Genomic DNA, 12691 nt, shown 5'->3' with positions numbered 1-12691 from the left:
CACCTTTAGAGAAGATCAGGACACAAGCACGCTCCAGCTGGAAAGAACATGATGAGATGCCCCTGCTCCTTTACCCTGGGCTGCTGCTCACCTTTTAGCAGGGGTTCTGCCCAGCCCCAGGCTTTTGGGGGCCTTAGGAGCCCCACGGGCCCCAACTGCTCCCAGCCACCAATCTCAGACCCCTACCAACCGCTCTGCGGCACCCATCCCCACAATTAGCCCGAGCTAATTACTCCTCCCGACTCTAATTAACCTCGAGTAATTAACGTGCTTCTCAGCCCGACCCGAGCTCCGCAGCGCCCCGACTGCTGCGGAATACGCTGCCTGGGGCACTGCCCCCCATCCGTGACATCTCCCCCCAACCCGCTGCGTCGCGGTGCGCTCTGGGGGGAGAAAGGGGGGGAATTCTCCTTATAGGCAGCAGTAAAAGGCGACCCGGTCACCTTCTGCTTTTGCATCTGCCTCGCGGAGCTCGTGCTGAGGGTGCTTATTTAAACGACTTTTTTTTTGTTGTTGTTGTTAATTATTATTATTGTTTTAAAAATTATTTTCTTTCGCTCAATTTTTTAAGAGCTTTGGAGGTTTTTAGCAGCGATGCGGGGTAACCCCATCCTCCCAGGGCTGGAGGGAACGCTAGTCCTGCTGAGGCGGGGGTTGTCCTGCTGCCGCTGCGCCGCGGTCCCCTGCGGCATGGGGGCAATCACAGAGGTGGCTTTAAAAACCCTTTTTAATTCATTCCCAAGCGTTTCAAAGTTGGATTTTTGGGGATGGAGAGAGGGGCAAGAACACCCCGAAACTGAGCCGGGCGGGGGACAGTTACCGGCCCCCGGCTGTCGCTGGGGACCCTGCGGTGGGTCAGGTGTGCTGGCGTGGGGGGACCCTCGGACAGTTTTAACTCCCAGTGGCTCTCGGGCTGCTGAGTCAGGTGCACGGGGGTGCCTAGGGCAGCCCCCCCCCCCCCCCCCCCCCCCCCCGGCTCCGAGCTGCGGCGGGGCTGCAGCATCCTTATCCCTCCTCTCCCCTTCGCCTCTCCGGGACCCCGGCCGGGCGGTGGGCGCTAGGCAGAGGTGATCAAAAGCCCCGGAGCTGCGGGAGCAGAGTGTCAGCACCCCAGCATCCCCCCCACCCCGCTCAGCCCCGCTCCGCTCCCCGCTACTGACCTTGAGCCCCGGGGTCGCAGGGGGAGGCGGCAGAGGGTGCAGGGATCCAGCGTCCGACACCACGACGGGGGGCTGCGGGAGGGGAGAAAAGAAAGGGGGGGGGGGGGCAAAGGAGGGTTTTGGGGGGCTGTTGGCTTGCCCTACAGCATCTCTCGGCCGGGGTTGGGGGGAGTGTCTGCCCGGGTGTATTTTGGGGCTGCCGTCCCCCACCTTGCCCCCGGAGGAAGTTTGTCGGGGAGTGGAGCGGAGCAGGCGGGAGGTATTTTTATTTTAGAGCAGTACTGCAGAGGGGGGCTGGTTCAGGAGCTGTCTGTCACCGCAGCTGCCGGAGAGCACCCGTCCTGCCTGCCAAAGCGCACCCGGGCCAGGGAGAGCGGCCCGGGGCTGGCCAGGGGAGCCCCAGCTTGAGGGAGGCATCCCTCAGGGAGCAGTCCCCCTGCCGGGGGTGTTTTGGTGCCCTGCTTTGAGCCCTGCGAGGGAGGAGGAAGCCTTCATTGCTTTGGATTAGAGGGGAGGCAAATATCATTGCATGGCAATGGGGAAACTGAGGCACGGAGCCAAAAGGTGCAATTCCTCCCTGGCTCAGATGGTGTTTAAATCAGCACGGGGCTCAGAGGTTGCCGCACCTCTATAATACAACTTTAGGGGCCCCTTAGAATCACAAAATAGTTTGGATTAGAAGAGATCTTAAAGCTCATCCAGTTCCAACTGTCCTGCCGTGGGCAGAGACATCTTTCGCTAGACCAGGGTGCTTCAAGCCTCATCCAGCCTGGGCTTGAGCACTGTCAGGGATGGGGCAGCCACAGCTTCTCTGGGCAACCTGTGCCAGGGCCTCACCACCCTCACAGGGAAAACTTCCTCCTAACATCTAATCTAAACCCACCCTCTGTCAGTTTAAAGCCATTCCCCCTTGTCCTGTCCCTACAGCACCCTTGTCAAAAGCCCCTCTCCAGATTTCTTGTCAGCCCCCTTAGGCACTGGAAGCTACTTGAAGTTTTCCTTGGAGCCTTCTCTTCTCTAGTGCTCCCAGCCTGTCTCCATCCTGGAGATGCTCCATTCCTCGGAGTGTCTTTGTGGCTTCTCAGCTTTTGCATCTGAAAACAAAATGAGATAGGAAGGGGCTGCATCGGGTCGTGGCCTCCATTATTTCAGGACGGGCAAATACAGGTCAGCCAACGTATTAAAATCAATGTAGCATCAGTCCCATCCCTGTGTCCTGGGGGAAGCAGTTTCTACCAAAGCCCAGAGATCTGGGGAGAGCTGCCACCCTGGAGCATCTTCAGGGCTGCCTGTAGGGTCGAAGGAGAGAACATCCTGGTTTTTATAAATCCCTCTGTGGGTTTGTCTGCTTTGGGGTGAAAGAAGTCATGTTCTGGGCTCTGGAGGGAGGATCCCCAAGATAGGCACCCAGGATGGCACCGGCCATGAATAAAAAGGCTTTTTGGCAGCTTTTTTACCTTGATGTGCATAGAGAGACCCTTGGCACTAAATGGCCAATACTTTCAGCACTCAATGAGCCATTTTAAATTGCAGCAGCTGGGCAGGATTTGGCAGCTTGCCCCCTGGATGCCCCCGAGCCTTGGTGCTGCTGCAGCAGCTCTTCGAACTTCATCTCTTTAGACCTTGGCATAATTGAGTGGGTGCTTACAGGCAAAGTAATTAAGTGATCAGTGCAGATAAGTGCAGCAACACAATCCATCACCCTCTGTGTGCCTGTGGAGAGCAGGGATTTACTGCCAGTCATGGCCATAGTCAAAGAGCCTCTGCAGGAGAGAAAGCTGAGACTCTGCCCCCACCAGTGGGTGCAGATGGACATGGACTTGTTTGGTGGCAGTGTGGTACAGGAAGGCAACAAGCAAAGAGGCACAGGAAAACCGACAGGTCATGCCCCAGCATCCCAACCACTGTTGGAAGCTCTGTGTGTTGGAAGCTGGAGGAGATGGGGATCTTGCTTTTGGGATGCTGGGAAGCTCCAGGGAGCAGGTTCCAGCCCCATCATGCTGCTCTCCCTGAGCATCAGCATCCCAACATTCAGGATGTTTATTATCTTTCTTTTAAGATCCTGAGTAATTTGTGATCTTGCTGGATTGAAAGAACAACACAAGTGGAGGGCTGGGCATCAGTTTTTCATGACGGTCTGAGAACTGCGGTGATAAAAATTATTCAGCTTTAATTTACGGATATTATGAAAAAACTGGGGTGAAAAAAATCCTCACTCTTGATTTCTAATATAAAAAGATTTATTTTTAATGGGACCAGCGCGCCTGCCTCAGTACGGAGGACACCTCTGTTTTATCACCCCAGTGCTTTACGACAAGGGACTGTTTATGGCTTTGAGCTGCTTTTAATTATAGTTTTTTTCTAATGGTTGTTGGAAGCTGTGGCACACGAGCTGAGGCCAGACCTTGATGTAGTGTGCTAACCAGCAAGTGGAAGGTGGTGGAGTTCAACAGGTGCTTGGCTCTGTCCCATGGCGATGGGACTGGAGATGTTAGGTGGGCACACCAAAGGAGGCTCCTCTTGGTTCCTGTTTTATGCTGCTGTCTCCCTGCACTCTCTGGGGTGAAATGGAAGGGAAAAAGGTTATAATAACCCACAGTTGGCTTTTTTTTTATACTGCTTTAGGTTGCCCCATTGGGTTCCCCATGCAAAAGTGGAAGATGCCAACCCCACAAGGACTTCGGCAGACTTCTCCATGCTAGCAGGATGGCTCAGGAGAAATGGATGTGTGCCCCGTCCATCTGTCCATACATTGATCCATCCATCCAAAGTTACCCCCAGGACCCCACTCAGCTCCCCAAGTATGGCATCCCCCATGACATACCAACCCCATCAAAGGTCCCAGGACCTCCTGCTGCCCTGGGGAAGGACTCTGAAGAAGGCTCCCACCAGCTGTCAGGGACAACCGGCATCAGGTCAAAGCCTTCAGCTCCTCTCCTCACAATCCCCTCCCATTCCTGAAAAAAATGCCCCAATTAGGTCAGCTAGGCAGTGGAATGACCTTATCTGTTATCTGCACCCTGCAGATAACCATCCCTGCTGACAAACAAGCTGCTCTAAAGCCTAGGAACTCACCCCCTGCACGCAGATGGGTTTCAGAGCTGTAAGCAGAGACGAATGGGATTGAGGTGGCATTTGTTGAGTGAGGCAGCTCTGTCCCATGGGAGCAGTCAGCTCTTGAGCTGGACTCAGAGGGAGAGGATGAGGGGAGAAACCCAATACCCGTCTTGGCTCAGCCGTGGCTTAATTTAGAGCATGGGGGCCCTGCTGGAGTATTTTTCCATTTAAAGCTGAACCTCATTCCTTTTGTCATGCACAGGGAGAGGGCTCTGTGCCTTGCAGGGCAGTAGCAGCTGCTGGCTGTGGCTGATGGAGGGGTTGGCAAAGAAATTTCCAACTCAGTTCCCCTTTGCCACCAACTTCTTTCCCATTTCACCCCTGTGAAGAACTGAAATCTGTCTTCTTTCTTTAGAGCATTGGGAAGGGCATGAGCCACCCACAGCCATGATCTATGTCTCTAAATTGGAGCTGTTATAGCGGGGCTTCAACCTGCTGGCTGATCCTCCACCACTGGGCCAAGCAGACACCACATTAGGGAGAGCTTACTTGCGTCGATACTATCAGTATTTAACCATGCTAATGCAACTCAATTCATGTTATGACCAGTTTGGAAAGCCACATTCTCACACTGCCTGCTCTTTGCAGGTAGGTGCCCTGCAACAGGCTGAAAGCAAAACGATGACAATTCATTAAATACTATTTATTCCCAGAAGTTCAACTGTACATCTAAAATCAAATGCATCCGTAAGGCACTTTATGACTGCTTTGTGGAAGTGCTCTGCCCCTCTCCAGGCTGGGAGACAACCTTGGGCTTGGCCCAAGTGTTTGGAGGTCTCATATTCTTATCAGACATTAGCTAAAAGCTGGGCAAATCTTAAAAAGGAGTGTCCATAGCCTCAAATACTTGCAGCAAAATTAACCTCATGCTGTTCTTCACAGCTTAACTGTATCCACCAGTCTGTGCCAGTGGTGCTGAGTGTTATCACCACCAGCCTGTCACCACCATTAGCTACAATGAGAGACTGAAAAAAACTCTGAGCTTATCAAAAAGCAGCCTGTGACATGACTGTGCACAGGATGAAGGCTGTCCCAGCAAGGAAATGCTGCATATTCACACTGCTTTTATCTAGCAAAGAAAGGTATAACAATGACTAGCTGTAAACTTCAGCCAGAGAAATTCAAATAGGAATCAAAGCACAGGATTTTAATGGGCTGGTAATTATCCATGAAGCCATCAAACTTCCAAGGAAAGCAGGAAGTTATGGAGGCTTCAGATCAAGCCCAGCTACATCCCTAAGAGAAATATTGTAGCTCAAACAGCATATCAAGCATGCTGGAGAGATCCTATGGCTAAGTACCAGTCGTATGGGTTTTCATAGACAGTGAGAAAAATATTGTCATTGGTTTTGTTCTCTGACCAGTGAGTTGGGGTACCTGGGGCTGCTGCTTTAAGGGCCTGACAGTATTTCTTACATTCAGCAACAAAGTGATATGCACTGCAAGAAAATCAGTCTCACACCTTGGAAATCTGGGAAGCAGCTGCTGCAAGAGTCAGAATGGGGATTAACTCAAAGGCAGGTCACTGTGGAAATGCAGAGGGAATTTATTTCAAAACTAAGGTGAAAACTGAGAAAACCTGAACAATTTGACCTGTGTGCAAAAACCCTTCCCAACTCTGCCATGTGCAACAGATTGCACGTTTCCATGAGAAACAGTTACCTACAGGTACAGGATCTCTAAATAACTTCTTTTATAGTATCTTAGCTTCATCTTTTCAAGGTGTCCAGAGGTGCCATGTGTGTATGTGTGCAGAAAATGAAAAAATGCTTCTGTGCCCCCCCCCCAAACAAACATATGTTTAAAGAAATGAGTGTTGCAGCATTTGAGAAGAGGTTTGCACCATGTGCTAGCAAGCCATATGTGCTCTGTAACATATAACACTCCCATTCCTCTATCTCTGTTTTATGGGTTGATTTGCAGCCATTCTGATGGAAAATGGTATGAGCTTCACTGCTTCATCATGAGACAGGAGACAAATGCTGACCATGTATTAGAAGGGACAGCAGATTGCCTCTCCTGTACCTAGGTGAAAATATTATTGATTCACACTTCTATGTAAGTGAAATCAGAATGTCTAGCTGCAAGCTACCAGCCTGAATTTAGCAGCCACCGCAGAGCAAAATCTTTACACCTCTGCCACAGCTCAGGCAGCTTTTCAAAGGGATCTGCTCGCTACTAGCATGTCCTTATCAGAGGTGGGCTGATTGCTTCTGTTAGGTCTGCTCTCTCTACCCTTCACCTCATAATCATCAGGATGGAACTGAAGAGAAACAAACCACAGCTCACTTGGACGAGGCTGTGTCTGTCTCTCAATCCAGGATTTACAATTCCTTGAGCTGAGAGGATTGTAGGATGCAAGATGCTTTTTCCTGATGCTACCAGCAAGGTGAGCAGGAGGAATATGGCAATGAACTTTTCTGGTCCCACTTTTTGTGGCCAGTGCTGGGGGAGCAGAGCAGGGCTTTTAAATAGAGGGAGGGCTAACTCTTGGGTGCTGAACTTATCCTCAGCTCCCCGAGCTCCTCCATCAGAAATTCTGCAGACTGTTTGAAGAGAGACGTCTCTGAACATAAGCAGGAAAAGAAGACAAAGGGATGATACCACCCTCGACACATCTGGAGTAACTCCTGCTCTGCTCTTTTTCACATGCCTCATATCAATGCAAGCAGAGTCAGGACGCAAGCCCCGTGTTGGGGAAGGGAGCGGTGGTTTGCCCAGCCACAAATCCACTTAGTGCTAATGGTGGCTGGGGTTAAAATCTGACCAGCTTCACACTCACAAAAAGAGGCTGACATAGCAAAGCAGAAAAAGAAGAGCTTTCAAGACTTTCCACCAAGAAACAAAGCAGCACTATACAAAAATGGCTAGCTCTCCATTTGCTTGTAATCCCCAAGGCTAGCTCTCTGCTGGCAGGCTGCATGCTAATGCCTTATTAGCTTGCGCTTGGTGTTCTCACCATGCTGCAAGAGACAAGGACAGAGACGAAAGGGTTTTCAGCATCTCCAAAAGTCTCACCAGTACTGCAGTGAGGACCTGCCAGAGTTTTGTTAGCATTTCTTTCTAGTCAGAACGCCTGTGTAACAGGTGAATGCAGAGACACAGGAATAGGGAATTCTTAACCTGGGTGGCAAAATTCATATGGTATAAACTAATTTAAGGTAGGTCTGACTGATTGCAGGGGTAATCTGAACAGTCTACCTTTTCAGTGGAAACTCCACTGAGTTTCAGAAGACTCTGCTACCAATATGTTCAAGCAAAGAAACAGGTTGGAATGGTAAGTGGAGCCCACGCGAAATTCACTTGCAGATATTCACAGGGCAGGCTAAATCTCTCCCTCAGCACTTATGTGCTACAGAAAGCCTGAGACAGACAGGTATCAATGTGCTGATAAAAACAGAACTTGGTTTGCTCCTGGCACAAATTTGGAAGGGGGCTGGCACAACTTTTATAGAGCAGATTCCTTCAAGAGCTGATAAAGGCAGCAGTGAACTGAATATTGAGCCCTTTTGATGAAAATTCTGTTGAAACTAAGAAGGTTTTGTCTAAAATCACACTGCAGACCCGAAGCTTCCTAAACTGCATCAACCTATGGCATGTGCAGTTTGAGAGTCAGTTGCTGGTTAGCTAACTCTTAAAGAAAGAATTTGCTGACATGCAAAACCTTCACTCTTTTTTGTATTTTATCTCCACTTCTCATCCTTTTCTGCAAATGCTAAAGAAATTATGTGATCTGAGGCTGCAAAACTAGACTGCCACTGCATTTCATCTCATGGGCATGATGCCTGAGCTCTCTCCCTGCTTTGCAGTCCAAACGACTCTTGAATATCTCGCTTAACTCTTCTCCTATTTCTGCTGCTGAATGGCCTGTAAAAAGATATCCTTCACTTGGCTCATTGTGTCTTGATACAGTTTAAAGTCTTCCTCTTTCTTTCTCAGGGCAGTCTCCAAAGCGGCCTTCAGAGATTTGTTCTCATTTAGCTGCATCACAAGCCTATGAGGAAACAAAAGGAAAACTTTTATGTGCTCTGTGGAGCTTTAAAGCGAATTAGAACAGTGCTTTAGCTCTGGGGAAGAGAACATTGAAACACATGCTAGCTGGTAATTTTATGAGGTGTGAGAAAGAACAGACTTGTCACTTGTTCCTTTTCCTTTTGAGATAGAAAGAAGTGTTAGATGGTCAATATACTTTTCAGATCTGCTTTGTTAAAGAATAAATTTTTATTTTCACTAATAAGCTTGCAATCAATGCATATGGAAAGAAAAAGGAAAAAAAGGTGTCTTCCTTGCATGTGTTTTGTATTGCTTAAAATTTGTGTTAGCTTAACATTTCTGGGTATATGTATAATTATGAGGAAATTTGTGTAAAAATGACATAGAGAAGTTAAAGCCAGATGATCTGTGGTTTCTATGGATTTTGCTAGGTTTTATCTTCTGAGCAGCAGGTGTAGATAATGTAGATAACAATGCTAAAAGGACAGCAATGAATTTTAGCTATTGTGAGTAATATAGCATGGAGAAGGGGAAACCATACCTTCTGCTCAGTTCCTCTACCTGCAATTCTATAGGCAACTTGGAAAGCTGAGCTGCAGAGAACTCCTTGCTATCACTCACATCCAAGGTGAGCCTTGAGTGACTCGCAGTCTGGCCTGTAAGTTTAATCACAAAATAGAGTTTTAGTAAAACAACCAACCATTTTCACGTGGTAGCATGCTGAGTAAATCTCAGCAAACAGTCAATAAATACGAAGGAATCTATGTATATCCATGAAGATATTGTAAATGTATAGAACAGCCATTAATTTTAATCTCCTTTCAGTGAAATTAAAACATGATGAGTTTGCATTTTAGGGTTAAATGCAGTAATTTGTGAGTCTACCTATTCGGAGAAGAATTAAAGCAAAGTATTTAAATGGACAAAACAAGAGGTGATAGAAACAGTTGAAAAGAATTACTTTGGTGTTTATCTTGTCACTGTGTTTCACTTAAGATTAGGACAACCATTGCTTCCTGGATGCCTGTGATAAAGTTTGCGTGTGGCACACACTGAAGCAGCTTTTGTAAAGCACTTTGATCCTCAGCATAAACACAATATATGTTAAATGCAATAAAGCATTTAAATATGTACCTCAAGCTAAGGTTCTGAATCAGGAATGCTTTCCTCATTAAAGGCCTACCCAAAACATGCAACATTGCTCCTGTTGCATCAAAAGGACACAAAACCTTTTTCCATGGTTATAGAGAAATATAATTCAAATTTACCACTGGGACTGGAGAAGCAGAAAAGTGTGACCAACCAGCAAACCCCTATGACAGAAGAAGGCTCAGAGAAGACAGGCAAGGATGATGTGCTCAAGAAACTAAGAAAGTGATGTAAGAAATGACCACAGCTATCATACAGGATGCTGAACTTATTCCAACACTGGAGGGTAGTCTCTGCTGTAGACACATGGCTGAACCAGTTGAGTAAATGGTACTAAAGCACTAAATACTTCTCATGTGGAGTATCTAAAATATCTGGTCAGAGAGTACTGAAATCTGATTAAACATATGAGAAGAAAAAGGCTATGCTGTATAACCAAGAAATGCTTTCAATATTGAGGCTGTGTTTTACAGAACTGAGGAAAACCTGCTGTTACTTTCTTATTCTCATCTGGGATTATTTTTTGCTAATTTGAAATTTGGATAAAACAGAAAAAAAAACCCACAGAAAAATGAAAAGCATAAGTAATTTTAAAACATAACTGGTTGTGTCTAGCGACTCAGCACCATTACTGACTTCCCTTGAATTGAAGAGATTAGAAACATTAGATTAGCCATTAGATCAGCTCTCTCCAATTTTGCACTTTCAGAAAGAAAATATTATGTCAATTAGTGGGTTCTCTAGTCTCTATTTTATATTCAAGCTTTTCATTGCTTCACATTTCCACAACTATCTGGCATGAAAGCATTTAGATAGCCTTCATGCTATGCTGAAGAGGTGTATTATGGGCTTGCATACTCAGTTCTTGTAGAAACTCCAGAGTTTTGGCACATTGCAAGGGGCTGAGCTCTTTTCAAAAGATGGGTGGTGAAATAAATTGTTACCTACCCATCATGGACTTAAAGAGGATTTCTTTGTATTGGTCTTACTGCCATTCCTTTTCTACATTGGCTTTTGGTCCTTAAGCAGACAAGACTAACAAACAAAATATTTAGTAAGAAGGAACCTGTCACACTGGTAAAGAATAGCCTGTTTCCTCCAGCTATTAAATACCAATCTACACAGAGGATGAGTTACCAAAGTGCTACTACAGCACAACTTGCCCAAAATAGCTCACGACCTGGAGAGTTTATTGCTGTATCTCTTTGAGAGTGCAAGGCAAATGTAGGTGGAGCACATGCGTGATAACAGAACAACACATCAACACTTTACACTGCCAGGTTGTATTAAAATCTGAACACTCAAAAATTAGTTAAATTCTCCTCTAGAAGACAGCACCAAAATGTTTAAGACCATACTGTTTAAGGCACAGAGTCATTAAAAGTGTACCATTGAGAACTGCATTCCCACAGCTCTTATCTTGATAGTACCTGTCCCTACAGACCCCCTGATTTCTTCCTCTGGGTGTTTGCAGAACCCTACGAGGGCTCCCAAGCCTCTCACCTCCAAACCCTCCCAGGAATCACAAAGGGCATCCCATGATACCACTTCTGTGAGTGTCAGCACTGCTCTCTCATCAAGATGAATGTCGTATATCCTAAAGGCTGTAGCACTTTGTTTCTAAACTCTAGGTTTCTATTAGGATCTAAGTTTCTCTGCACTACATTTTCTCCTGTCAGGCTCTCAGTTAATATATGTAAGACAGCTCTAAAAATCAGTGCTCGCAGAAAAACACATGGGGATGAGTCAATGTTGGCTGAAGCCCTTGCTAAGGACACAACAGTTCTACTCCAAGGAACAGACCCATATTTTACAGAGAGCAGTAGGTTTGATGCAATGCAGTTACAACAGTGTTTGTTACCTCAGTCTGACCCATACCTAAGGAGAAACAAGACCCAAGTGTGGGTGGAAAAGGAGGTGACTGCTCATACAGGTTAGCACTCTCAGTACAGAGCAGCTCTAAGAAGCTGATGAGGTAGCTTAGTATACACACTGTAGCACTGTACAGAGTAATGATGGAAAGCCATACCATCCATCTGCTGAGCTGCAGGGCAGTCCCCCTACGGTCCAAGACCTCATACAGGGTCTTTGATGAGGCTTGTGATCTCTCTAGTCACCCCAACTCAACCTGACACCACCCCAGCATTTGCCAAACTGAAATTCCTGTCCCTACTGTTCATCTAAAGGCACTTAAAGTCTTTTTACTTTATGAAAATACACATAAAAAGGAAAACGACTGGAAAAGTTTCCTTAAGAATATGTGCCATTTTATTGGTTTAGACACTTTATAGAATCCAAGTCCTTAAGCAATAAAAGGATCTGATCGAGGAAATAGAAATTTAACATCCACCATGAATTCCCCTCCTTTAACTATGCTAGTGAGGCATTCATATTTATAGCAGGAGATTATCATGTTCATGGGATAATAAATTACACCAGATCTAATTACTTCATCACCAGCAATAGTTTTTCATAGACACTGACAGGCCTTAAATTGGGATGCGTCCTTTAATTCTGCTCTTAACCTTCAGATTAATCTCTCGGGCAGAAGTGTAGGGGGAGCACAGCAGTGGGCATGGTTGCAACATGAAGCAGTGTCAAGCATTTTTCTGTAGGCTGTAATTCCATGAAAACAACGTATTGCAAAAATCCTGATCCCACTTAAATCTGTGACAAAATCCTCGTGAATAAAGTGGGGGTCAGGATTTTACATCCTGTATTGCTCCACTGGACTGGGTAGGTCCAACTCACCACGTGTAAGGTCAAGCATTTGTGTAGGTTTGACAGATGAATGTCCAAATGCTGTTGCTATTAACCGTAAAGGTAGGATGAGGGACAAATGCTCCACTCTACCTGTTTTGCTCCTCATGGGAGATTTCTGTTCACTTGTGCCTTTCCCTGCATCCATTTGCAGTTTTTCAAGCTGCTGTTCCAAGATGACACATCGCCGCCGCTCTTCCTGAAGACTCTTCTCAGCTGCCAAGATTTTATTACTGCTTTCCTCCACCCTGACAGGCAAAAAAAAAAGGGTAGTTCAGCTTATTTATGTCATGACTATTAAGGATCAGTCAGTCTTGATACTGAATCCTGCTTCATGCTGCACAGCTCCCAACAGAGGAAAAAAGAGAATTTTTCATGCATCCAAAGCCAGAAATCCCAATGAAATTGTTCCAGATGACATCCTCCAAATTTGTAAAACAGAATTAACTAATGAGTACACAGTTGGAAATAATGGGTTTGTTAATGGAGGTTGCCTAAATCCCTTAACACAG

At 46.3% G+C, this 12691-nt stretch overlaps 1 protein-coding gene across 1 annotated transcript in view; it reads right to left on the bottom strand.

The window, feature by feature from the left end:
* Window positions 1-7959: 7959 nt before the first annotated feature.
* The window catches only part of CCDC13 (coiled-coil domain containing 13), a 29049-nt gene continuing 24317 nt past the window's right edge, over window positions 7960-12691 (bottom strand). Inside the window, exons 13-15 of the mRNA XM_005150006.4 lie at window positions 12273-12427; window positions 8812-8926; window positions 7960-8271 (exon numbers count right to left, since the gene is read on the bottom strand). Of these exons, the coding sequence (XP_005150063.3) occupies window positions 8124-8271; window positions 8812-8926; window positions 12273-12427 (418 nt within the window). The 3' untranslated portion in view covers window positions 7960-8123. The remainder of the gene's footprint in view (window positions 8272-8811; window positions 8927-12272; window positions 12428-12691) is intronic.

Source organism: Melopsittacus undulatus, chromosome 1, assembly GCF_012275295.1.
Source record: "Melopsittacus undulatus isolate bMelUnd1 chromosome 1, bMelUnd1.mat.Z, whole genome shotgun sequence".
NCBI classification, from domain to species: domain Eukaryota; kingdom Metazoa; phylum Chordata; class Aves; order Psittaciformes; family Psittaculidae; genus Melopsittacus; species Melopsittacus undulatus.
This window is presented reverse-complemented; position numbering and strand designations above follow the sequence as displayed.